Raw genomic sequence first — 26,567 nt, forward strand, 5'->3', positions numbered from 1 at the left:
CGACGCGCCAGCTGTCACCGTGCTTGAATTACCGCGAAATGTTCTGCCGTTCTCTATAGGGGTTTCGTTTGAATTTTTGCCGCTATTCCTTTGCTGATAACGTGTTACGATTGCAACGATGGCCCCAGGTCACCAAGTCTCACAATACGACCTTCATTTTCGCTGGATTCTGTGACAAGGCAGCTGATCTAATCTATACTTAAAAATACCAGACACTTAAACACTCCTAATGATGTAGTCATTGCGAAATTGTTAGTGTCCAATTGCAGAACCCGCATATTTTCTCCCGCTGTGAAAATGAATCCATCAAGATTCGAAACAGCGTCAGATGCGCGACACGTGGCCACTTTCCAAGTCGCAGTGTAGGCTGGCCGCGGGCTTCGCCCAGTTTTAAATTGCTGCTTGGTTTTTTTGGTCTTATGACGTCGATGCTGTCACAGACAAAATCACACAAGAGTCCATTAACAGCTTCGATTTAAAACGAGAAAGGGAGTGCAGGTCTGGAATTAATTGATGGTAATCAACTAAACCGTTAACGACACCGTATGGGTTTGAGCTGGCTGATACTTCGTAATCGACCAACGTTATAGGCACAAAAAAGACACGAAGGAGAGGGCAGACAAGCGCATATTAGCCCGTCCTGGTAGGCGACGTCCTTCGTCTTTTTCTTGCGCTTAACGCTGGCTGATTATCGTTAACAACACCTCATTCAAAGCTATCAACTCCTTATGAACAATTCCCAACGCTTCCTTTATTGCCACACCTACGCTTTCAGCCATTTCAGTGGGCACGGAAATTTCGCGCGTCGGTTTATGATGAAGGAAAAAGATTTACAGCGTGACGTGATAGCGCACTTTAGCGACAATGTATGCAAGTTTGCAGCGCGCTAGCATAGTTTCGGTTGTAAATAGCGGAAGATGGAATGGCAGTGTTACACCATTAGAACTCTACATCGTTTCAACTTTTCCGAATGAGCATTTGAACTCCCATTTCCTGCAGGCAATCCCGAACAAAGCGGCGGAAGCGACACAGCGATATCCCGCGGGAAATCTATTCACCACATTTCGTCGCCGTAAAAACATTTCTCGAAAATTCACACTGAGAGAAGTTGTGTGCATCGTTACAGTTTAGTCTGCTTGAAATTGATTATTTGATGTCTGGAAAAATCAGTGCCCCTTTATTAAGAGAAAGATGGTTAAAACGCGAAGATTCCTTCCATGCAACCTGAGTCAAATCCCTTCATTTTTCCGAAATCTGAGCACACGTCATTCGAAACCAATATTTTCCGTGCAGTTATTGAGGATGATTATCGCCTATAAGACCGCAGCCTTTATTTCATAAAGATTATTAGAGGAGCAGCGTAGGCATCGGTAACCGCGGCGCGCTACCAGAAGGGTTTTGCCCGAGTAACCGTTGATTCTCATAGTAGATTTCACAATCTCTGCTCTGCCTTGAATGCCATGCTGCGTCTCTGTTTCTTGCGAAGTGCTTGCAAGATGAACGCCCCCTTTTCATACCCCGTGTTCCCCCATTTACGCAGACTCGACGCAAGAGCAAGGCGTACCAGGTACTACTCGAAGGCGACCAGCTCATCAGCATCAACGGCCAGCCATGCGAATTCCTCAGCCATGACGAGGCGATGGCCATCGTTGAGTCTGGCTGCCCCGAGCTGGTCATTCAAGTGCGCAGGTGAGTCATTAGCGACTACAGTAGCAACATGGCGGAGGGAACAAAACAGTACGCTTCATGAGCACAGCGGTTTAGCATAAATCCAGGTTCTGGCGCAACGTGTCTCCCGTGATGACGACATTCAATGTTACCAGGTAGACCAGCCACCCCAACTTGCCGAGTGAAGAACTGATTTAGGAACGGCCTTTTCACCTCGCTTAAACGTGTTGCCTCGTTTTGTTTTGTTTAACGTCTACACCTTGAAAGTGGAGTGGGAAGGGAACTTAATGGAACAAAAAAACGTTATTCGCTACTGAACTAACGGCACGAAGTTTTTTGCGGTTTGAGTGGCGCGTACGAGAGACAATGGAATGATAAAAATCTTAAGGATTCGAGCTGGCCTCTTTCCCTCGTTCCAGTGTTCCTTGCATTCGTCCTCCCAACTGCACAAGAACTTAGCGCAGGTAATCTGGCTCGAAGCACCAACTAAGCCCTTTTGTGGCGTTGTTAGTCGTTGCGAAGGTAATTTTATAAATGCTAATTGTTATATTAGGGAACAGCTTTCACAAAAATGGGTCTTGAGACTACTTGAACGGTCTAGCTTTTCAGTACTTTCGTTTTATTGCCGGGTAACGACATTCTTTGAGGAATTAAGGAATTTAGTAGGTCAGCAATCCCGCACGATATCACAAGCAAGGGGCTTTTTTTATGAATCGAGCAATACCAAAATTCAATAACTGACGTTCCGTTGTGTCTGCTCGAAATCAACAAGCATGATCAAAGCACCAAGATGGCCTTTTCTCCCGCTTTCTTCAATTCAATCTATAACCACCACTGTCCGCCCCTAGCCCTGCTGCTATTGTGCACTGTACCGATTTTGAAGGTAAAAATGTGTGCGATAACTATTACTCACCAAATCTAACTGACCAGACAACCTTTTTTAACACGAAAGTTTTTTATTCCCGGATACACGAATATTTTGCTGACGTCATATCCGTCACGGAAGTGACGCCAGTACAACGAAGCAAGCGGCCTGTAAAGGGTGCACCCCTGCACACAGGGTCTTCTGGCGTGGAAGCAACCTTTAGTCCTTAAAAGTACGTGATACTTAGGGTTTTTCGTTTTCAGGTTTTATATTTTAACACGAAAGTGTTTTATGGCGCGACACCCCAAGATTTCACTGACGTCATATCCGTCATGGAAATGATGCCAGTACACCTTTGCCGAAGCGACCCGTCAGCAGGACATCACTCGCCAAGCACACACTCAAGACAGGCGCCGACAAGCAAATCATACTCAGCTGCAGATTTCTCTGCGCATTTCACTTTTGTATTTTTTTTACTGATTCCTATGACACAGGAATCAACCACAGTTTTTTTTTTCATTTTACTTTTCTACTATAGAATACGTATTGCATGCCCATCCTTATAGCACGCCATTTTTCGGATGGAACTAGCGCGAATCTGGTTCAGACTTATTGTGTCTGCATAATGACACAAGAAAGCGTAAACGTGGGGGACTGAATTATGAGTATACTTTTGTTTTGCCTCAAAGGATAACCCAACCAAGCACATCTTGGGCTTTGAAGACCACCGCTCTGCCCGTCGAGAAAAGAGGATACATTAAAATGGGGCAAGTCCTGGGCAAGGATCCGGGCAGCGCAGTGTGCAAGATTTTGTTTTACACTTACTATCGGCGACCAGGAAGACCGGCTTTTTTTCTGAAACGACTCACATCCTCCTCAAATGGGCAGATCACTTTAATTTCCTGGCGCCCGACTTACATTACGGATTCCGCAAAAAATTATAATAGTAATTGACAGTCGAGTCCTAACGTTGCGCAATGTAGCATATCGTGCAGTGCTTGTTTTATAATGTCCCTCCGTGGATGATATTTCAGCGCTAATAAATGTTAGACTTTGGATGTTGGGCGTTGGTCACAGGGATTGGAACGTCCGGTACGCTACGGAGAGGAAAACCTGCGGCAGTTCTTCGGGGCGTGGTTTCAAATGTAACCGAATTCCTCCGTATATTTATTTTACTAGATAGGTGAAAGTCTGCAAGTTATAATCCGTATATACCTCAGAATTGTGAACGAAGTCTATAGACAGAACTAGGATAGACTACAAGGTAAGCAGTTTCGGCTGAGAATATGCGATGCATGTTCTTAAATTACTTTTGGTGTGCGTGTGGCGATGTGCCACAGTCGGAAGCGATGTCGCCCGCCGCGTTTGATTTGGCACGAACTTTACACGTGAAATCCGTGTATGGACGTTTACGCATGTGGGTCCTTTTCCTCGTGTTTGGGGATCGGATGGTGGGGTGAAATAGGGAGACGCAAGCCTCAGAGCGGAAAGGCCTTCGCGTGAGGGGTTCGCGATGCCTCAGGTGCGGCGCCTCCGCCAGGCCCGCTTGCCCTGGAAGGGGGTATGCGGGTCACCATTCACGCTCGGACGCCGCTGCGCTCGAGTGTAAGTGACGGGCAAAAGAGCGTTCACTCAGGTGTATGGCACGTAAAAATGCTACCATTACTACGTCAGGAGGACCTGCAATGCAGTGCTGTACAATAAAAAAGAAAATACATGCTTGGGCTCTTCCGTATCCACCTCCGTCAAACGTGATGAAATTCGGCAAGCGGTTACAGAAATGTAGAAGCTAAGTATGCTGTGCTATCAATGCGTGTTGATGAATTTGCTTGCGTTCGACGCGCGTGGTCGAACAGTTAAAATTGGCCCCTCTCTGCGAGAACTGTGCACGAGGGTGCATTTGACAGCATGGATCAACTTCACATTTTTGTCTGCCGTTTGTTTGTATGCATTTTTCTCAAAATTTTAAACATTAATCACCGGGTTTCTTGCTCAAAGGCCGAGCATCGAGGAACCTGGCAAAACAATTTCAAAAAAGTGATATTTCGCGTGGAGCAAGGAGTCGACTTGGGTATGAACTCTGTAAAAACACTGGGTAATAATGTAAGTAGTTTTTGGGTGATTCGCTGTCAAAAGTTACTGCCCGTAAATTCAGAGCTGCTGGACTCATTGGCTGTAGAACCTGGTAGGGCAACGAGCTAAGCCTGAAGCTGCATACAAAGCAAGCTTTCCCGTTAAATATTTGCTGTACGAAAGAACTTCGTTTTGCACTAAATAACTCCAGAGTAATTTTTTTCTGAAAGAATAGCGGTGAGCCGGAAAGCTGCACCTAAATGCTCTAAAAGCTTGCACGGGTCTCATTAACTTCAGCGAACCTGAATAAACCCTAACTGGTGTTCTAGGAAGTAAACCTGACGAATAAAAATGCCTAACATACGCTCTGGTAAGGCATGGATATCTTCCATGCCAGGTAGATAACCAAGCATGGTTATCTACCCCACGCAATGGGAAACGTCCCGCTTTCATTACTCATTGTCACAGCCAAGAGTGCATTTGTTCCTGTCAAAATGTGTGCAGGGTCTCATTACAGTCCTACATTCCTCGTCTATTCCCAATGATTGATCGTTCCGGGAGCACAGTTAAGACCACTTGTTGTTAATCTAGCTTTGCTTCAAGCAGAACCTTATGTCGGGCTCTCCGCTCCGCCTTTTTCTTTGTTTACAGAGGATCCGAGCACAACAAAGAGAACGAGAATCAGCCGAAAGATAACCCGCACCCAAAAATCGAAACGCAAGCCGCCGCCAATGCTGCAGCGCCAGTATGGACAGCGCCGACCGGAAGCTCGTTTTTTCCGAAGACCTCTCCGACCGGAAGTAGCACCTTGTCCAAGGGCCTGCTGACCAGTACCAGCGCTCTTCCGAGGGCCGGCCTGACTCTCCTGGGGCCGCTGAGTGACCTGGGCAACATCCCGAGGCCCTTCGTCCCTTTCCAGGTGAAAAGAAAACGCTCGCCGTGTGGCGTTGGTTCTTCCTTCATGCCAAGGCGTGGCAATGCGCGTACTAAGCCTGACTGTATGCAGGGAGGGCGAAACGTGTTGCCTAAAGTACACCTTCCCCAAAAGAGTGGAAATGGCGTATAAATACTCCGTCCACCTTGCTTGATAACAACTCTAGATTTGAGAACATGCCTGGCCCAGCCGATCAAGCAAATGTCGCATACCATCCATAATTTATATGTATGTTAAGACGCCCCTGAAAGCAACGGACAGAGACCAAACTTGCAAAATTATACACCGAACGCCTCAGGATATAAAAAAAACATCAGCAGTCCCGAATAGTTCTAGCGTATACTTCTGTTACGAAAGAAAGGTGATGTGCAGAGCAAAGAGATTATCCACGCATCAGTCTCGTGTCTGTCGTAAATGCGTTGTTTAGTAACAGTAGCAGGCAGTAGCAGCCAGAAAAAGTGACACTGACACCCCAGATTTCTAGCAACATGAAGGCCTGGCTAATTGCAAATACATTTATTCGCAACTTGCAAGCGGTACAACCGAGCTATCCACAACGACACTCTCGCTGGTTTTACGAAACTGCTGTACGCGTCGCTGGTGGATAAATAACAAGTGTTTTACTGACCATAAACCGAAGCGGTTCTAGAAGCATTGCAAGATTATGGGGTCGAGGATACTTGCATGGAGTGTATTTAGCATACTAAGAGGAATGTATGCGCACGATAATCCTTCGCAAACAGATGGAAAATTTTTCTGCAGGCCACCTAAAGGCCCTACTTAGAACGCTAGATTTTCAGAAACTAAACTGTTGAGAAGCTAAGCGCACTTGAGTTACTGTCACCCCAACGCAACTGAATGACCATTAATCACGATCAAAGCGCCAAAGTTGACCGATGATGAGACGCATCATAGGATTTGATTCGAAAAATGTGGCTATGCTGTGACATTGCGCAACACTTGATGTCACAGCGCTGATTACTTTACTCTTTTTTTAGTCAATTTGTACATCAGTCCCCGTTACTCGTCGAATTTTTTCCTTAAGACGCAACTATTTGTCATTCAGGTGAAATCAATGTTTTTGCGTGTAGGGATGCGAAAAATAGAGCTGTTTGGCACAATGTCATGCTCGTAATATTCTATGCTAAAGTGCAGCGATATAAAGCGAGAAATTGAAAAAAATGAAGGAGGCTCACACTAACGCGTAAGACGTAGCAAAGCTGCACGCAACGTTCCCGACCATCACGAGGGTGTAAGTCCGCGATTGCAGCCGATTTGCTTCTGCTTCACTTCGGCAACGACCTTTACTCCATCATTGTTGCTATAAGTGTGAGCTTCCTTCGTTTCTTTGGAAGTGAGAATCATTGGACATCACCTTGAAGGGGCGTACTCATGAGTTGTCTTTCTCGTTCCGAGCAAGTGTTGCCACGATTACGGCGAACGCTGGAGTCTTTCTCCTTCCGAGAAAGTGTTGCCCGACTACGGCGAATGCTAGAGCTTTCTTGCCAATCTTCCCCATCTGCTTCAGTGGGTATGCTTGGCTTGACAAACGTGCGCCGGGGACGTTGGGCCGTCTCAAGTGAGGCACGAGGTCGCGGGTTCGATTCCCGGCCGCGGCGGCCGCTTTTCTGATGGAGGCGAAAAGCAAAAACGCCCGTGTGTACGAGATTTCGGCGCACGTTAAAGATCCCCAGGTGGTCTAAATTAATCCGGAGCCCTCCACTACGGCGCGCCTCATCGCCTGCGTTGCGTCGGTGCGTTAAACCCCACAATCAATCAATCAATCAATCGTCTCAAGTGAGGCACGCGCTCACGTGCGCTCGGCATTTGGTATTTTTAACTGCGGTATTTTGGTATTTTTAACTGCGGACAAGCAAACTAACTATTTGCTAAACAGGTTCGCTGTTAAAAAAAATAAACAATTGGACGATCGGCTGTTCACTACAAACTTCCTACCATCAAGTTCCCAGAAGGCGACAAAAGCCGTTTGCTTAACGACACACGTTTACACGAACGTTTTTAGTGCCCTATAATGGTCTATAAATGAGCGCGTTTGCGCTCCTACCTCCATTTCTAAGACCGGAGCTGTTCTGCAAGCCGCAAGTTTGCCGTTGCATGACAAAATACCAAGAAAATGCCGAGCACTCATGAGCGCGTGCCTCGCGGCGACCGTCGAGTCCCCGGCTCACGCAGTGGCTTTAGCAAAAAAAAAAAAAATCTCCAGCGGTGTCGTCAAGCGCTACCTCGCATGTAAACAAAAACTCCAGCGCTAATGCTAACGTTGAAAAACTACCCTGCTTGGGAGAGGTCACCGTGGCCACCGCATTCTCTAGAAGCCATTATGGATAATTGGAGACATGGCCACGAGTGTGCCACTCCTTCCCAAGACGACTCGCAGATCCCGCCACCGCTGCCTCGAGTCAATGACGCAAAGCTGTCGGAAGTCTGCAATGCTGAGGATGACGTTGCATCCACCACTCGCCGCGAAGAAGATGACGACCTCTTCGACGAATATGACGACGATTACTAGCACCGCAACTATGCAAATAAACAATGATACTGAAACTTAACTATGTGTCCAGCAATGCTCCCCTGGAGCAGCTTCGCCATTCAAGTCTTGCGTGGGAGTGCAATATTCCCTGGATTTTCTTTGCCTGCCCTCGCTTTTATCATTTTAACCTACCATTGACTCAGTGCTGGGTAGCAAACCGGGTTCTACACCGTTATCTTCAGAGCCTTTCCGTTCATTTTTAACCTTCCTCCTCGAATATGCGCAACATACCATGGCAATCCACCACAAACTTTTAGCGCCGGTTTTTATGTGCCCCCCCCCCCCTTTTTTTTTGTCGCTTTCTCGTATTACCTTCTTGAAAACCGAATTCAGATCGTGTGTGCAAATGCAGAGCGCATGGTGGAGCAAAATTTGTAACTTCCGTTCTAACACAAGAGTCCATTCGCGCCGCTTTGCGAGCATAAACGGTATGTCTGAAGCATTGAGTTCATTGGAAGCCCTGTGCAAATGCGCCTACTCTAAACCGAATCGCACAAATTTCGGCATCTAATAAAATTCTATAAGCATGAAAAATTCCATCAGGTTGGACAGGTCTTTTCCAACAGTGTTTCAGCGCAAACTGCCTTTCCTAGCGGTGTTTCAGCACTAAACGGCTGCGTGCTAACAAACTGCGACGTTCTTTTCTGAACATGCTCTTGCATAGCAATGTCGGTGCAGGGGAGGCGCGGGGTAGTACATTATGTCCCGCAAGCCGACTTTATTTTGAACGAAACGAATAGGCGGTCCCTCAGAGCGCGCATACTCATCACGAGAGTGATCCAATGCAGACTCGGTCTTCCTTGAGCAATTCTCGACAATACAACATTTCTTGGCAGATCGCTTTTACCACGCGGTGCACATTCACAGCAAACCCGAACACCGCCAACTTCCTCGCACCCTGCTGCCGTCCTCACTTTACATAATGGTGGTAGGGCGTACACGTGCCATACAGGTGCACATCTGAAACTATCACGGGAAACAAGAATATGGAAGGGGTAACCGAGGAACGAGGAAGTTTGAAAGCACAGCAGGAACAAGGCCAACTATTAGACAGGAGAAAAGAAGGCAGGTGTAAAGAAACCGACGTAAAGACGACACTCGTCAAATATAATCCAACGTAACCACCTCTGCGACGGCTAATTTCCATACAAATTGATTCAAAAGCCTAATCTTCCGCTCCGAAGAGCATATCTTCGGTAGCTGAACTGTAATCTCGGCAGAAGTAAAACCCGAGTTTTTGAATTCTCTTGCTTATTGATTTTTAGTCAAAATAAAGAAAACGAAAAAGGAGAATTGGTGCAGCTTCCCTGTTCGCATTTTTTTTCTTCGTAGGATGAAAACGTAAGCTTCAGTGACAGGTGGGTAATGAGCATTCAAAGAAATGTAACTTGGAAGTTGTTAAGAAAAGCTGATATTTGGGTGGAACTGCACAGGCACCGTTTCTAACAGCATTCACTGTGTTTTTTTTTTTTAATAATGTCAGTTGGTAGTGTAGTTGTTAGCCCTTCTTCATTCTCTTGTAACGTGGTTATGCCGCGCTACGTAAATCAGGTCTGGAAATTTTTTCTCCAAGGGTGAGCTGACCAGTAATCAAAACATACATCTAATGGTTAAAATGCACAAGCACCACCATCAATGAGAAGAAATTGCAGATAATGAAATGTGTACTTTTTCTATATCCTGCATCTCGTACAGATTTGGATAACGTACACTAAAACAATGCGTGTATTTTATTTGGCACTGTCATGAAAGTTTAAAAAAAATACTGGCACTCGCCGCGGTGGCTCAATGGCTAAGGCGTTGTGCTGCTGAGCCCAAGGACGCGGGTTCGTTTCCCGGCCGCGGCGGCCGGTTTTCTGGTGGAGACGAAAAAAGCGAAAACTACCGTGTGTTCGAGATTTAGGCGCACATTAAAGATACCCAGGTGGTCAGAATTATCCCGGAGTCCTCCAGTACGGCGCGCTTCATTGCCTGTGCTGCGTCGGTGCGTTAAACCTCACAATCAATCAATCAATCAATCAATCAATCAATCAATCAATCAATCAATCAATCAATCAATCAATCAATCAATCAATCAATCAATCAAAAATACTGGCTGAAAAATGAGGAGTACCACTCTCTAAGGACGCTCACAATTGCGTTAAACAACCAAACAATGAAATGATATTTTGTACGGAATAACATGCACTTCGAAAGCACTTCAAGCCCACGCCGTTTCTGGAAATAAATGTCTACAATCAATACGTTCCTTTGGTGCTTACGTATAAGGCGGAAACTTGAGGTTTTGCGAAGAACCGCAAAAAAATACTGGGATCAGCCCAGACATCTATTGCAAGAACGATCACAGGTGTCACGGTCGGTGTATGAAGCCAGGAACGTGAATTAGAGAGCAACTAAAAGACATTCGAACTGAATTTCGAGAAGTAAACGAACAGCAGGAAGACATGCGAGCGCATATGTGACGCGGAAAGCGGATAACAAACAGGTTTGTGCATGACTGCTATTAGTAATCGGAACGAAGTAAAGGCAGGCCGAAAACTAGGCGGGATAATAAGAATCTTGGGAGACAAACATGGGTGGCACAGTACAAGGTTCGCTGGAAATGTCACAGTAGCGGTTCGTGGCGGTTGTTTATAGGTAAGGCGAAGAACAAAAATGCTTGCAGGATCAAGATCTGCGTCGCACCTTGGAGAAAGCCTAGCGATATAAACTAATCGGTAGCGTTGTCCCGCAGCACTCGAATTTGTATATTCGAAGATTATTCGTAAAAGAGTGCGAGTGTCCTTAGTCTAGCAATGGACAACTGACGGATGGGGATGAGGATAAACAAAAGAAGCAGGAAGAGCAAGCTCTAATATTATTACACTTCGAGTTGATTTATCATCGCAATCAACGCAGCTGTAGAAGGTATTTTCAAGTTTGCGTAACATCACTGTATAATGCGGTGTAAGAATGATTTTCTGCGGTGGCACTGTACCACAAAAAGTTTCAAATAAACGATTCCCTCGCACCATGATTGGTAACGTAAACGTAAAGCTTCGTCAGCCATTTCTGATGCTCGTTGTAGAGGAGGCGTCTCGATGGCTAGGTTCCCCTCCTTACGACGAATTGCGTTAAGCATACCAGCACACCTCAGCACGAACGTGTAAACGCCATCTACCGCCGAACGAGCAGCGAGTGTGATCATTTACGTCATCGAACGCGCGCCCTCATTCTCAGCAGCAAAAGGGTTTTAGCCACTGCGGCGGGTAAGAGTGCACAATGCTATACCGTATTGAAGACCGGTGAGCTGAAGGGATTTACTCATATGTTAATTTGTGAACATTTTCTGCCTCCAGCATCAGGCATAGGGATGCGTCAGTGCCACCGGTACGTCGCAACCCGCGCTAACACTTGTCCTCACATTTGTTTTCGCTTTCTATAATACCGACTGAGCTAAACCAAGATGGCGTTGTGTGGCGAAACGCTTTTCAGAAGTTGAGTAAGAAGTTCGCCAACAGGGTTATCTCACTCGACCAATTTTCTTACTTTGTGTGCAATTCTCCGGTCAACAAAAATATTTGCAGTTGACCTCATGGAAAGCGCTGAGTACTTTTTAAAGTGAGCGTGTGGATTGAAACCTGTAAGGCGCCCCATCCTGCTGGATAGTAGATGCAGGTTTTTGCCGTTTGAATTCGACGCTCGTAGGCTCAAGCCTGTTTCTTTTAATATTAAGTAAGTTGTTGAGGTTAGAAGAATCGACTTAACTAAAGAAAGTCCTATTAAAATTATGTAGTGCCTAAAGGCACTACATAATTTTAATATGATGTCTGATGTGAACCTGATGTCTGAGTAACTCGAACCCTTCCTTTTGCTGTATCAATTCAACAAACTACGCAAAAGTCCCTGTATATGCATACGGCGTAGGAATCGGTAGTGGCCGATACGGCATGCTCGTAGATGCGCTCTGAAAAGGGGCTACGACACGCTAGCGCGAGCACACGCTCACATTCGCGACATACGTGCGGTGGATGAGTGGGCGTTATGTTTATACCTGATATAAAGCCTCTACCATCGCAAAATAATTATTATCGTCATGGTTGGGTGTAGGCGTTCCCTTTTACCCCTCTACTTCTCCCATGGACCGTGCTTCCCGCGCGGTGATTTGTTCTCTTTTTGCCTTGTTTCTATGCGCGGCCGTGTTTCCAGGCTTGTGACGACGTCAAAGAAATGCAAGGCGCAAGTGGAAATTGTACGCCGATTCGAAGAGAACCCGAAGAGGAAGTGCGTGTAATTGGCAAGCGAGCTCTCTTTGCCAGTGTGAACGCTCAACACCATTGTCGGTCAGCAAGAGTAACTTCTAAAGAAGCTGCGTGTTTTTGGACGTGTTGTAAAACAAACGCGAAGTGCGAAGCATGAGTAAAAGGGAAACATCCTGCTTACATGGTTCAAGGAAGTTAGAGCGCCACGAGGGAACTTCGGCGGGTCATCCCTACGCGAAACAGCTGACAACGTCGCGCTCTCCTTGGGTATTGAAAACTTTCAAGCATCCGGAGGCTGCCTTCACCAATTTACGTCACGACATGGATTGTCGTACAAGGCAGTGCCTTACAAAGAACAAATACCGGCAGCTCCTTTTTGGACATTTTAGAAGAGTTTACTCCTGCACATTTAAAAGAAGAAAGGGCAGCACAAATTGAGCAGTATCAATTTTGCCCCCTAAAAGTGAGTCGGTGATGGAGCATGCATATTGTTCCTTTCTTTTGAACCTATTTGGATAATACGATTTTCGGATAATACGTTTTATTTCCTGGTTCTCGTGAAAAACCTATAAACGAGATTTCACTTTGTATGTTTCTTTTTCTTTGCGTACACCCGAAAGCTAAGAGTTTCGCTGCAAAGCTCGTAAACACCCCACCCCCCACTATTTTTTATTATTATTGTAAGCCCCAGGAATCGATCTGTAGATCTATGCGTCATGTAACAGAGTTTCCTCCCATGGAACGGCATTTTCATAACACTTCCGGGAAGGGTAAGTGTCGTCCTGCACTATCGTATTCATCGAGGATTACTTGCCTTTTTTTTTTAACAGGCAGGCTTTTCGTCACAAGACATACGCGCAGTTTGCCAAAATGCGCTTATACTGCTTGAGTGACACTCGTTTTGCCTTGCGCGGTACCGGGCATGCTTCTCGTCGCTGCTTGGAAAACAGTACGAACGTTTTATTGAACAATGCGAACCAGTGAATTTCAAATTCGCGGACTGCAGTCCACAGCTTCTAAACTGGCTTTTCAAATAAGTACACGAAAATGAAGCTGCCCAATCACCGTCTGGAAAGCACGCGAAGAGAATAAGAAAGCTGGCCATCCTGTACACCCAAATAGCGAGGAGAGGCAAACACCGCTACGGCGTATCCAGCTCACAGCGCCGAACAAACGAAAATTCGTTTACGTTTGTGGACGGCACTTCGCTACCGACGCTCGATGAGAAAATCAGAATGTTCTATCTGGCTGCATATTCTTGTAGCGCAATGCGATCGCCACGCTGCAATCGGTGCAAGCGGCGCTTCACGCGATGGTTGGGCTTCGGCGTTTCTGCAGCGAGCACCCGGCAAAATTAACTACAGGAGAACTTCGTTGCGCGCACAACAGATTCTGCTGCCATACCGGCCATTCTTAAGCGCCTAGAGCTTTTGGTGCTTTAGTCTATTAAGCGGCGGGAGTGCTCCTCAAGGCACGAAAACTTTAAACCGGTAGTTGTTCGCTGACGTATGCATGCCCAGGCCTGTCACCATTCTGCGCCAGTGCGGCACTACCAAGAGCTCGGGAGAGAAGTACAGGGAAAAGCGCAAAACATGCTAACTTTTAAATGCAATAACTGCGCTTAGATTGACTACATTGTTGAATTCGCAAGGGAGCATTGATCAAATCTTGCGATGCAGGGCCTCATGAGCTCCCCATCGTCGGCAGAGGTGGCTTAGTGAAGCCTTTAGCAGTATCAATACGTCTAGTCACCTCAACTATTGCACTTAGAAATTACTTCCAGCCTTCTATACATCAGGAATACCATGCCGTTAACCAAGATCTTCTAATATATATTTCGAAGAATACAGTCACATGAAACCTCTTGGAGTTGCATGTCCTCCCTCCTCGGCGTGTTGCTGCGGTATTCGTCGTGGAAGGTTTGGGGCGTTCACTGAAGCTGAGTACCGTTCATGTGGCGCAGGACAAGAGTCCCGGCAGCATGCGTGAGGTGAAGAGCTCCGTGGAGCACGTCAAGGACCCCTCCACGGGCATCACCAAGGAGATCCGCACCACGGTCGAGAAGGAGTCACAGGAGACGCCCTCATCGCTCTACCGGGTAAGCAATCGCTGAGCCGTTTTGAGCACGCACCGTCGTGCGTGCGACAGCTGTTCCGCCAGACGAAATCAAGAGAGATTTCTGGAGCACGAACTCCTTCTCTCGAGTTTCTACGCAATTTCATATTAGAAGGTATTACCATTCAACATGATAGGAGGTGACGCCTGGCGCTATTTAATCTTCCAGAGTCTCAATCCTGGATGCGAAATATATTTTTTTTTACTTGGGCACAATCCTCGTCTTGAAAATGACATATTTTTCGGGAGGCCGAGACAAGGAGCAATCGCCGTCCTGTCAGGTTGTGTGAGCACCCAAACCCTTAGTGCCTAACAACTCACCAGACAAATGTGTCAAGGGTGAATCATGTAGTGGGAGCAAAATGAACGGAAGGCCAAATTCCCCAAAGAGTCAGCGTTGACAAACGCGGAAAATTTCCAACTGCTCAAAAGCGGGGCTGCGGGAAACACTCTTGAGGTTATAAATGTTTCGAGAAAAAACTGCACGGTAAAAAAACCTTCTTGCCTAGATTTGATTTCTTGTGCCGGTAGCAGGTGGCTAAGACATAGAGCGTAAATCGGCTTCAGCCAAACGGCAGTTTCCCAGCTTGGTTTTCCATTTCAGACCCAATCCCCTACGTGCACTTACCCCGCATACTACGTGCGTAACGCGTGCGCCGACTGAAAAAAATTTGCTTGTACTTGATTCTGCATATTGTGCCCCCACCAAACTGTTTTACCTACAATAGGAATAAAAGAGCTAGGCAAGCGACAGCCGACGTTGGAGTGAGAACGACTAGCCTTCAATTCAGAGTGCCGTTTATAGGAACCAGCTAACAGCATTATTCATGTGCCCAAGAGCTTCCAAGTGACCCTCTGCGGATAAAACTGACCAGCGATGAGTGTAAGCAAAAATCGTGAACAGAATAGCGTTGTTTAAACAAACAAGACCACCGAATGAAGCTTTGTAGTTCGCCGCAGATGGTGCCCAAGAAATACGTCAGCCAGTCAAATTTCATCTGCAGCACGCACGCGCCCCGAATGACCTCCAATTCAGGCGTAGGTCGATGACAGGGTGCCAAAGCTATCGTATACTCCGCCAGACATATTCTATCAATTGGAAACCATGAAGGCAATTTTACACCTGCCTAACATTCAACCATTCCCCTCCCCCCAGACAAGAATTCTTTGCTAGAAATTAAACATCTAGGAAATTCAGGTGGCGAAGGGTAGAAATTGTGAATACCCTTTTGTGACTAGAAATTGTGACTACACGGCATTTGAAAAGGACGTAAAAAGAGAGAAACCTATTTCCTAAGACGAGCGAGCCCCCTTGTGTTTTTTTTTTTTGCCTTTTTTTCGGCAGAGTGCCCGCACTGAGAGTCACGTGACGGCACGTGCGCCACCGCGACTCTTTCTGGGTCAGCAGACACAGTTCTGGGAAGCAAGAGCAACGCAAATGTTTCGTAGACAGAAACACGTCGCGCATCTTTTTCTCCGCATTCTTTTTACAGCGGAGCTGCTATGCCGTAGCTTCCAGGAGATCGATGCGTGCGTAGATCACAAAACCTCGTAACTTCGATACAGCTAAAGATAGTTACGGTGTATCTTCTCCGCTCACCACCTATGCATCGTCGGGGCGCGCTTTGCAGCTGCGCCGCACTCCCTTCGCGTACGATCGGTGTGTCATCAGTAGATGACACTAAAGCCAAGTATAGAACTGGAAAGAGCTCATCTGTGCTTCTTTGGGTGGTAACGTCACACAGCATCTAGCTCTGCTGATCATCCACCTTTACAGAGTGGAATGGTTGTGATTTTCAAAGACGATTGTCTTTTTTGGGCTACTTAAACACAGAAATTTTGGTCTGTCTTTATGTCTGTCTGTCTGTCTCACTGTCTTGAAAGGATAAATTTATTATAAAAAAATCCTGGTATCAATGATACAACTTAACAACCAGAAACAATTAAACAAGTGCAGCGCCGGTTGTTACAAAACTAATAGAGCGCGAAGGCTGCAAGTAACAGACACTTACAGAAACATATAAACAGCTTCAAGTTGATTGTAGACAAAAGATAAACATACAAACAATTTAGAGTTGCTTACAACCAAAAGATTAACATGCGAGGTAAACAATGATACAAAAACATTCGCTTCAAAAATGCAACAATATACAGAACAGGTTTGGTTTTATGTCCCAACGGGTACTGTACCGCAATAACACACAATTCTAACACCAAAATCACTTGTTACAACGACAATCCCTAAGGACGCAGATCTGGAAAACTGGCATGAATAATAACCCTTTTGTTCGAAACCTCAATAAACCGGGTAGACCAATGTCGCAGAAACTCTTCCTCACCCAAAAAGGCTAACTCGCCTTCCAAAAAGGTCACGAGATGTTGTCGGAAAAAGGAAAGCAAGGGCCACTGCATACGTAGCCTGCGATTCTGTGCTACAGCCCTGCAGCGATTACGCCATAGTATATAATCGCCAATTACTACGAATAGTTTGCCAAGGGGAGTGCCAGGGCACTGTTCTCTCAGTTGATACCGTGCAAGCCCCAAACTTGGAGCGGCACGGTGTATGATGCGCCAAAAGCAACGCGCAACAGTGCAGCTTGAGAACGTGTGAGCCGTGGATTCTGGTTGACCGCAGTTGGAACAGGAAGAGTTCTGTGTTACTCCTCAGCGAAATAATCTGTCTTTCGTGGGAAGAATTCGCCACGCTTTTTGCCACTGGATGTTTTTGGCGTCCTCTGGCAGCCTACCTGAAGTCAGCCGTAACCAGGGGAAATCTGGTGGATCCACACGTCTGCCCGATCTCGCAGTAACTATTTTTTCACACCGCCTGGCAGGTTGTTCATTCACAAAATCGAGATCAGCATCCAGTGCACGAATTTCCTTAGCTAAAGTAATGACGGCCTTGAAGAGTCTTGACGGGATAGCTGAACTGGGGTGCAGGTTTCTGGCCAAAGTTGGACAAAGAACCCGTCTAGAAGGACTGAGAAAGTATAGGATCAAAGGCCTGCCCGGAGCTTCTACGTCACTGAGAAGGGAAGAGACGCCTCTAAGGGCCAACAACTGGCTCATGAGGTCGATGCAAGGGAGACTATAACCCCCAGAGCGTCGTGGGAGGCGCAGGGCATCCCTCGCTAAACGCTCCGTGTTTCCATCCCAAAAGAAAGAAAAAATGTCGCGGGACACTTTGTGTGTAACAGGATTGGGAGGCAGCATAATCCAGGAGACAAAAAAGAATTTAGCAAGAAAAACGCATTTAATCAGATACGATTTCTCCGAAAAAGAGAGGTTGAAAGACCTAGCCCTGGCAACATTCTTTTGAATATCATCAACTAACTCGGGCCACATGTCTGAAGAAACACCTTCTTCGGTAAATTTGACGCCGAGAATCTTCAAGTCTCGAACTATTTTTAAGTTATGGATGGGGGCGAGTGTAGCGTTTCCCAGAGGGAGGGCAGCACTTTTTGTGACATTTAATTCGGCACCTGAAAGTCGAGCATAAGACTCGAAGTCCCCTAAAACAGCCGTGAGGCTATCAGTGTCCCGGATAAAAAAAGTCACGTCATCTGCGTACGCAGACACTTTAACCGAGCCTTGTCCGGGCAGGGGAAGACCCCTAATTTTGGGATTATCAACGAGTTTTCTGATGAAGTGGTCTAGACATAAGACAAAAACAAGCGGCGACAAGGGGCGTCCTTGTCTGACACCTCTATGAATTGCAATTTCGCCCTGGATCACACCATTAATGACCAGGTCAATGGATAAATTATCATACAATTCTCGGAGAAGCTGAACAAATTCAGGGGGAAACCCATATGCCTGAAATACGGCAAGCAGGTATGAATGATTGACCCTATCAAATGCCTGTTTTTGGGCTAAAGAGACACACAGGCCACCAATACCAGTTTGGCGCGTATAGGCTAGTATGTCTTGGGTTAGGCTAAGTGCCGAAAAAATATTTCTGTATGGGACCGAGCCAACCTGTTGGAGTGAGAGGAGGTCCGGCCAAAGAGCTTTAGTTCTGGACACCAAAAGGGAAGTTAAAATCTTGTAGTCCGAATTCAAAACGGTTATTGGTCTGTAAGAACTCGGTAGAGAGGGGTCTTTTCCTTCTTTCAAAAGTAAGATTAGACGGCCTCTCTTAAACGAGTTTGGAAGCCGCTGATCTGCTAGGATTGCATTTATAAGTTGCACTGAGGAAAAGCCTAATTCTGGCCAGCAACGCTTGTAAAATTCCGTTGGCAAACCATCCGGACCAGGCGCCGATCCGGTTTTCATTTCTCTTAAAATGTCGTAGAGCTCGGAACAGGTTACGTCCTTCAGTATTCGGGAGTGTATGCTTTGTGGAACCTGAGGTAGGGAATTTGAAGCAGAACATAGTTGTGCTACCATGTGCCTTTCATCTACCTCGAGCGAATCTCCTGCAAAGACCTCAGAAAAGAAAGATACCATGATTTTATAGCTCATGTGTCTGTGGAGATGGTTGTTATCCGGACAGCGCACACAGCCGTCCGGCCAAAGAGAAACAGAAGCTGCGCAATAATCTTATATACCCAAAGCCAAATCTAAACGTCTAAGTCCGGTGTCAATGTTCATACTTGTCAACATTATTCAACAAGAACAAAACATTACGCAAGTATAAGGCAGAAAATCAATACATAAGTGATGTTTGCAGTGTTCCTTTATTTAAACATCCATGGATGCTTGGCTTTAGCGATAGCAAATGAAATACTACATCAACTGCAGAAAAAAATTCACTCTGTTGCCTGCTGTTGTCTGCGCTACAATAGCTCCTGGTGGCATTTAAGAAATCATACGGCAACAGTAACAAAACGTTTCACTAGATAGGTTCCATGTCCCGCTTGGAAAGCTCGTGGAGTAGGGCAACGTAGTTCTATAAACGTTGGAGTAGGGTGCCTCGATTCACGCGCGCCTCCGCCGTGCGGCAGCGCTGGCATCGAGGCATCCAACCTGGAGCAGTGGAACGCGGTAAATTTAAATTGACTTTGGCAAACCTCTAGCGTGTTATCTTGGGAGGAACGAGGCGGGAGAGGAACAGCATGGGAGGTGAGCGGGAAAGAGAAGGGAGGCATTCACTCGGCAGGGGCGCCAGTCGACTATCGTCTTTCGCCGACATTTGCAATGAAAGGAGCAGATATGCGGCCATGTTTTTTTCGAACAGTCCAAAATTCCCGTCTTCGTTCGAAAAATTAGTCCAACTATTTCCTCTGTGTCCTCTCCATACGTTCCCAGACTATCCGAATTCATTTCGCATACGTTCAAGGAGTCTATTATTCCCAATAATAATAAGCTACAAAAACAGCCATGTGGTTCACCTTCACCGCAAGGCACTCAGTTAAAAATTCTGCAGCCAAGAATAAAATTTCGGCGAATTACGATATCAAGGAATACGATTCGACTCCAAAGTTCGAACTGCGCCCTGGCACCACTCAGTGCAAGCAGGACATCGTGCATTGCGCAGAGCCAGAGCGTAAATCGCATTTTTGAGTCAAATAGCATGCACGTCTCTGTCATTCGCAGAATTTGCTTTGTTGGCGGCATGAATTGGTCATTTGAATGCATTGTGTGCAAGCTGAACAACGGGGCTGCTTTACAGGGTAGATGCTCGAGTTACGACCAGGGAGTTAAAAAAAATTCAGTGACCTCCCACTCTGTTAAAAAGGTTGACCAGCGAAGCCGGGGTGCGTAATATTAAAGCTGTATTAGCAGCTATCTGTCATATAATTTTTTCCCGAATACTTCTGTTAAAACAACAGGTACAAAAGTTTTCTCTAACAATACTCCCTCCATAGATGATCATGTATTCAGAGCATACACTAATTCTGTAACATTTATAACTTCACTGTGAAATCACGGTGACAAGTAAATAAAACTCGTGGGACAGGTACAGCCGTCTTAGCTACTAATTTTCATATCATTTGTCTCAAGATATTTTCTATAACACAAGAGTTAGTACCATATTCTGTAATCATACTCCCTCCGTATTTGGACATGCTTCACTGTGCAACACATAATGTGGGAAAGCCAACTTACAAAAACCAAGCCTGCACCAATTTTTTTAAAGTTAGCTTCACCTCTAAACACAAATAGATTCTTAGGAAGACATTTTTAGGGGCAATATGAGCAGTCATATCAAAATATGACGGCCCTAAGACCTTCTTTTCATTTTTTGTGGGTTTTTTTTTTTTCTATACTGGGAACGCGGCTGAGAAACCTGCTCCAGAGAGCGTGACACGATGCCAGCAGAGACTGCCTCCAGGGCCAGCCCTAGAACTGCTCCGCTGTTGTGTACCGGTAACACCAAGTTGTCTGGGCGGAACTAGCTACTACCACCCTCAAGCACCGGATAGACTTACATTCATGTAAATGCACTACAACGTGGCCATAAACACAGACGGCCGTTTAACTGAATTGTGAAGCATCGAACGCGTAACCGAAATGTAAGTTCGGGTCCCAACCAGGAGGCGCATGCTTTTCAAAGCGTATGTTTAAATGGCTAGGGTTCCGAGCACTTTTCCTGTGCAAAGCAAGAACATCTTGCAGCAAAGCCAACTTTATCACGAGTCAACACCCCAGTCAACGCCCAGCAGGTCAACACCCATCGGGGACTGAAACAGGGATGCCCTTTGAGCCCAATACTGTTTATGCTTTACATGGCAGGGTTAGAAAAGAAACTGGAAGAAAGTCAAGTAGGGTTCAGCCTAACCCATATGCTGCAAGGCGTAGTGATATAACAGCGTGTTTCGGCAGTGTTATACGCAGACGACATTGTTCTTTTAGCTGATAACCAGACCGATATGCAACGGCTAATAAATATTGGCGGCCAGGAAGCCACCGACCTCGGGTTAAATTTTAGCGCAGAAAAATCGGGAGTAATGGTTTTCAATCATGCTACCACTGACGCAGTGTCTATCCAGGAAGGCGAATTACCCAGAGTGAAGGAATATAAATATTTGGGAGTGTGGATAAATGAAGGGGATAACTACTTAAGAACTCCCGAGGAGCAACTTAAGGGTAAGGGAAAGCGAAACGCAGCTATAATGAAGCATAGAGCTCTGTGGGGGTATAACAAATATGAAGTAGTGAGATGAATGTGGAAAGGAGTAATGGTTCAGGGTCTCACATTTGCGAATGTTGTACTCTGCTCAAAATCAGACGTTCTATCAGGCCTTGAAGTGAACCAGAGAACGGTAGGCCGTTTGGCCTTAGGCTCGCATGGAAAAACAACCAAAGAACCAGTACAGGGAGATATGGGCTGGGCGTCGTTTGAAGTTCGAGAAGCACAGAGTAAAATACATTTTGAGATGAGGTTGAGAGCAATGGATCAACGAAGGTGGGCAGCTAAGGTTTTTAGGTACCTATACGTAAAAAGTGTGGACACGCAGTGGTTAAGGAAGACTAGAAGGCTAACGATGAAATACGGAAAGAACAGTGGAGAATCCAAAACAACCAAGGTAACCAAAAAAGAGGCAAGGCAAATCGAAACGAATAAATTGAGAGAAAAAATGGAAGCTAAAACGTCGTTAGAGATGTACAGGGCTGAGAAATTGAACATCAGAAAGGAAAATTTCTACGAACATTTCCAGGGCAGTTCTTTGCTTTTTGAGGCTATCGCAGGTTGATTGCGAACTAAGAGCTTTGTGGGGAAGTATTCACAAAATGATGGGGTATGCGTGGTCTGCGGAAAAGAAACAGAAACTATGCGGCACATAGTGTTAGAATGCGAGGGTATCCATCCAAATCTACACGAGGGAAATATTCGGCTTCCAGAAGCCCTAGGATTTAAGGGTAACTAAGACGACTCTATTATTACGCCGAGTTACATTTACCTTTCGTAATCAGATTTCCCACAATGCACTCAAATGACCAACCTATTCCGGTAGCAAAGTATATTCGGCGAATGAAAGCTCCGTGCATACCACTTGACCCAAAAATGCACCTGCGCTGTGGCACAGTGCAATGCACAATGTCGTGCTCGCATTGCATGATACCACAGCGCAGACCAAACTTTTCGGTCGGGCCCTATGATAGACGTCGTAATTCGCCGCTATTTCGCTATTGGTTGCAAGAATTAGCCAGTCGAGTGCACTAGGGCGAAGCTGAATCACGAAAAGAATTTTCGCCGGGTGTAAATGCATTGCAAGGGCCTCGACTGTGGCGGTCTTGGTGCCACAGGTAGCATTCGAAGGTTTCCGCCAGTCGACTGCTCTTGGCAGGTCTTATTCGGTGGAGTGTAAACCGGAGGGGTTGAGAGGAAGGTCGCCTTCACTTCGAGTTCCTGTTGTGGGCAAGATTGCAACCCCTCAGTGTAAAATGGCCTTATGGGCACGTCACTACACCAGAAAGTGGAGTACAGTACAGCCGCACAGATTTTAAGAAATCAGTTGGTAGATAATCGGACCCGTAATTCGAAGGTTGTGGGCTCGACTCCAGCCACTTCTTTTCACAGTAGTTTAAAACTACTGTATTCATTGGGAAACAGAGCCAAACTGTTTCCTCCGTGCCGTCCTTGGCGTTATAGACCGCTAGCTTTAATTTGTGTATTCATTCAACGAGTTCCTCATTCCCAGCAATAATAAGCTACGTGCACACCGAGGGCCTAGGTGTTAGCACTCGTGGGGCCACAGGTAGTATTAAAGGGTTGCCCCTTAGCTGACTGTCCCTGACAAGATAATCTTGAGTCAGGACCCGGGGCTAAAAAGTCCCCTTAACCTCCTCGAGCTGTCAGAGTGGCTCAGTATGCACTTACGTTTCCGTGAATGCACCACAAAGTGGCGGGGAACACACCGGCTCCGGTATCCGAATCCGTAAAGATTTTAAACGGGAACATTAAATCTGTGGACTCGGGTCTCTCCCGGGGAACATGTTTTACTTTCTTTCAAACTTTTTAAAACCACACGAAAAACTGAGAAGCTACCGTGTTTGACAATCAGAATTCCGAATGTCAGGAGATAATTATATATACCTCTTTCTTCATTTCGTTCCCCGTACTTGTATTTTCCTTGTTTGCCGTTATTACTTAACAGTGCTGTAATTTGCGGATAGCCCTGTTACATGTCAAGCACTTTTCTGTGTACGCGTTTTCCATTGTTTCAACGGAGGCCTGCAGTTTGCTTATCACGCACATTAGGAAAGGTGTGCCATTTTAGCGTAAATTTACAGTATAAACTCGCGGCATTGAGAACTTTGCGTCAAATGCTAACCACGGACGAAATCGCTATTTACGGTTTGAAAAGTCTCCTCGCACGTTTTCTATGGTAGCGTGAGATTCAAGGGCCAGTTCACTCGCGAAATTTCAGGATTTAGTAATGACCCACGCTCACCATTTTAATTGACCAACCGTCACGCGCGCCGTGTCGTAAGCTATACACCGTGACACATGACGCCACCAGTGGTGCCACAACAGCTCGTGGCAAGAACCGGCTACATTTTTAGCGTGGTTACAAAACTTCATGAACCTGCCACATTAGCATTTCTTAGACTACGCCAGTATAGCGGGCGTTCAGGGTTAAAGGGGCCATGAAGAGAAAATACAACTTCGTTTAATTTGAAAGAACTTGGATTCAGTATCTCACTCAGCTTCGTTCCAGCCACAAAAGATGTTTTTACCGAAAAAAATGCAAGAAGTATTTAAAAACTTTCAAATTTTGCGCCACAGTGACGTGTTATGGACAAGAGTGACGTCATACGGGCCAACAATAAAACATAATTTTCAGTGCGTTAACTGGGCGTTAGCATTCAAGTGATGCGGTCAAATGGAACTAGAGGCCCCATTACAGACGTCCAGTCATGTGTCGTCGCGACAGGTCAGTTAGGCGGTCGCCAATCGCACAAACAAGGTTCCGTGACGTCATGGAAAAGTTGCGGGAAATTGGCTAGGGGGCCGCGACTGCTTATTTGTTCGAAGATTGCGATGATATTGGTATCATTGTTATCGGGACTAAGCAGTCTTTCTAATAAACCCAACTTGTATTTTGTCTTCATGGCTCCTTTAAGTCTAAGCCGGATCTGACGCCCTTTGCAAGTCTGCACTCTTCCCGTAGTCCTATCTCGGTAGAACAATTGCAGCACGATATATCATGCCGTTTGCTGATACGTTGAAAGTATCGGCAAACGGCGTGATTTTTTAATGAAGTGGAGTGGTATGGGCAAAATCTGCACGGGCGGATGCGCGCTGACGTTGAAAATCAGTTCGCGTTCGCGTAATTGAAAAGGGAAAAAATATTCCCGCATTACGCCAAGTACGCATGAACGCGAACGAAAAGCACTCGGGACCGCCGTATTCGGCGTTTTTAATGCTTTTGTTGAACGTAAGCGCCCATGAAGTTACAGGAGCGCCGACCTGTGTCTCACCATTTCTACGACCAATTGTGGCTCGGCGCTGCTGCTCCGAGACGGAAAAGGCAGAGCTCCCGAGCAGGCGTGCTCTGAGCTTGAAAGGCAATGATATCCTGTTTATTTCTCTTGCTCACTTTTAGCGACTGTGAACGCGAAAAGATAAAGTACCCGGTAAATACGTTTTGTATATTTAAGCTCAATGTATTCTGACGGGACCATTCAAAGTGATGTGAAACACTAACAATACATCACGAATGTTTTCTCACCATGCAACGCTACCCCCTTTTTCCTATTCCCCGAACATCGCTTCTGACCCCCGCATTTCCCCGTGACGTCACATTCCGCCTTTTGCTATAACACCGCGACAATACAAATGGCCTTGAAGTTGACATCTGAAATTATGGTCTGTACAAAAGTACAAGAAAGACATACATGCTCATTTTTTTTTGTGGCTTTCTTCATACCGTTGTCGGCGCTGCGAAGTTCAAAACAGTGCACCGACCATCAGGTGTGACGAGAAGGCGGGCCGCCTCTTCGGCGTGCTGTTCACGGACGTGCCATTCAGATTTGGGTGCAGCATGTGGCGAGGTCCTCTGGTTTTGTAATGACGTATACTCAAATTGATTATTTTGTGACACTTGGAGTTTCTGCCAACCATTCTACCCAGAGAGCTGCCGGTGCTAAATGTATACCTGTATTGTCTGGGACTATCAGATAGACTGAAAGTTTTTAACTTTTTCACGTTTTTCGTATTGTGTAGAGCTGAATTTTGACCTAATATTGTGTGACTTCTCTTACATGTGTGTATGCCAAACCATCTGAGAAGGGTTTCACAGAGGTCCGGAAAGGTGCAAAAATTACAGCAACAAAAAAAACGAATGACTGCAACCTCGCCGACCTCGCACAGGGCTTAGGGCGAATGCCCTAAGCGCCACGAGCGTTACGACAGGTAGTTTCACGAGCAAGGGAGTCAAGGGCGTTGAAGTTCACGCTGATAGCTCAGCACCTCGTTTGTGGCCAAACTGCAGCGTCTGTTCCCCGCTCCCGGCGGTTTCGGAAAGGAATGAAAGAAAAGCGCTTTCTTGTGCACACAGAGAGATGCCGAGCGCTGTCATGTGCTCGAGCGCAAGTTGGCATGTCAGCAAAAACCCGGCCCGCGATCCGCAAGCCAAGTACCAGTACACACTACAAGTCTTGGAGGGTGCCAAGACAACCGGTGACATGACGCAAGGAACGGTGACAGCGCTAAGTTATTATTTGTGCTTGCACAGAAACCTCGCTGGTATGGAGAGCCCGTTAATCTAGCGGCCAGAACGCGAAGTGGCTCTAGTAGAGCTAGCTTAGCGAGGCTTTTTCATGGCACGGAAAGCTACAAATAGCTAAGGATTCACCACTAAACGCAGGGCGGTTTTGCCACACACATACAGGCTGAGAGAAGTGACGTTTCTGTTGGTGCGCATGCACCACACTGCAATTCCCGTCTCTAGCAGGTTCATTTCTTTATGTTTACGAACATGTTTTTTAGGAACGAAAACAACCAACCACAAGAAGTTGCCCAACATGAATTCTGGCCATAGAACTGTCTAGGCCATTCAACGCAAGGATTTTCTCCGGGCTTGATTCTGTATTTGACAGCTGCGTCCAACTTTGCAAAGGTTGGTTCATATGATGAGATAGCATCAGACAGCATTTACTAATGCTGGAAGCATTCTCTGGCCGGCCCTCAACGCTTTTTGCTCGCCCTCTCGAAATTCCTTGATCCTG

General features: G+C 46.1%; 1 protein-coding gene across 1 annotated transcript in view; it reads left to right on the plus strand.

Annotated features, from left to right (window-relative positions):
* LOC144148487 (uncharacterized) overlaps positions 1–26,567 on the plus strand; it is a 124,175-nt gene that overhangs the window by 50,305 nt on the left and 47,303 nt on the right. Inside the window, exons 2-4 of the mRNA XM_077680023.1 lie at positions 1,541–1,689; positions 5,258–5,525; positions 14,296–14,430. Coding sequence (XP_077536149.1) covers positions 1,541–1,689; positions 5,258–5,525; positions 14,296–14,430 — 552 coding nt within the window. The remainder of the gene's footprint in view (positions 1–1,540; positions 1,690–5,257; positions 5,526–14,295; positions 14,431–26,567) is intronic.

This window comes from Haemaphysalis longicornis, unplaced genomic scaffold (genome assembly GCF_048455015.1).
Source record: "Haemaphysalis longicornis isolate Haplotype H1 unplaced genomic scaffold, Haemaphysalis longicornis Haplotype H1 scaffold_1, whole genome shotgun sequence".
Taxonomy (NCBI): Eukaryota; Metazoa; Arthropoda; class Arachnida; order Ixodida; family Ixodidae; genus Haemaphysalis; species Haemaphysalis longicornis.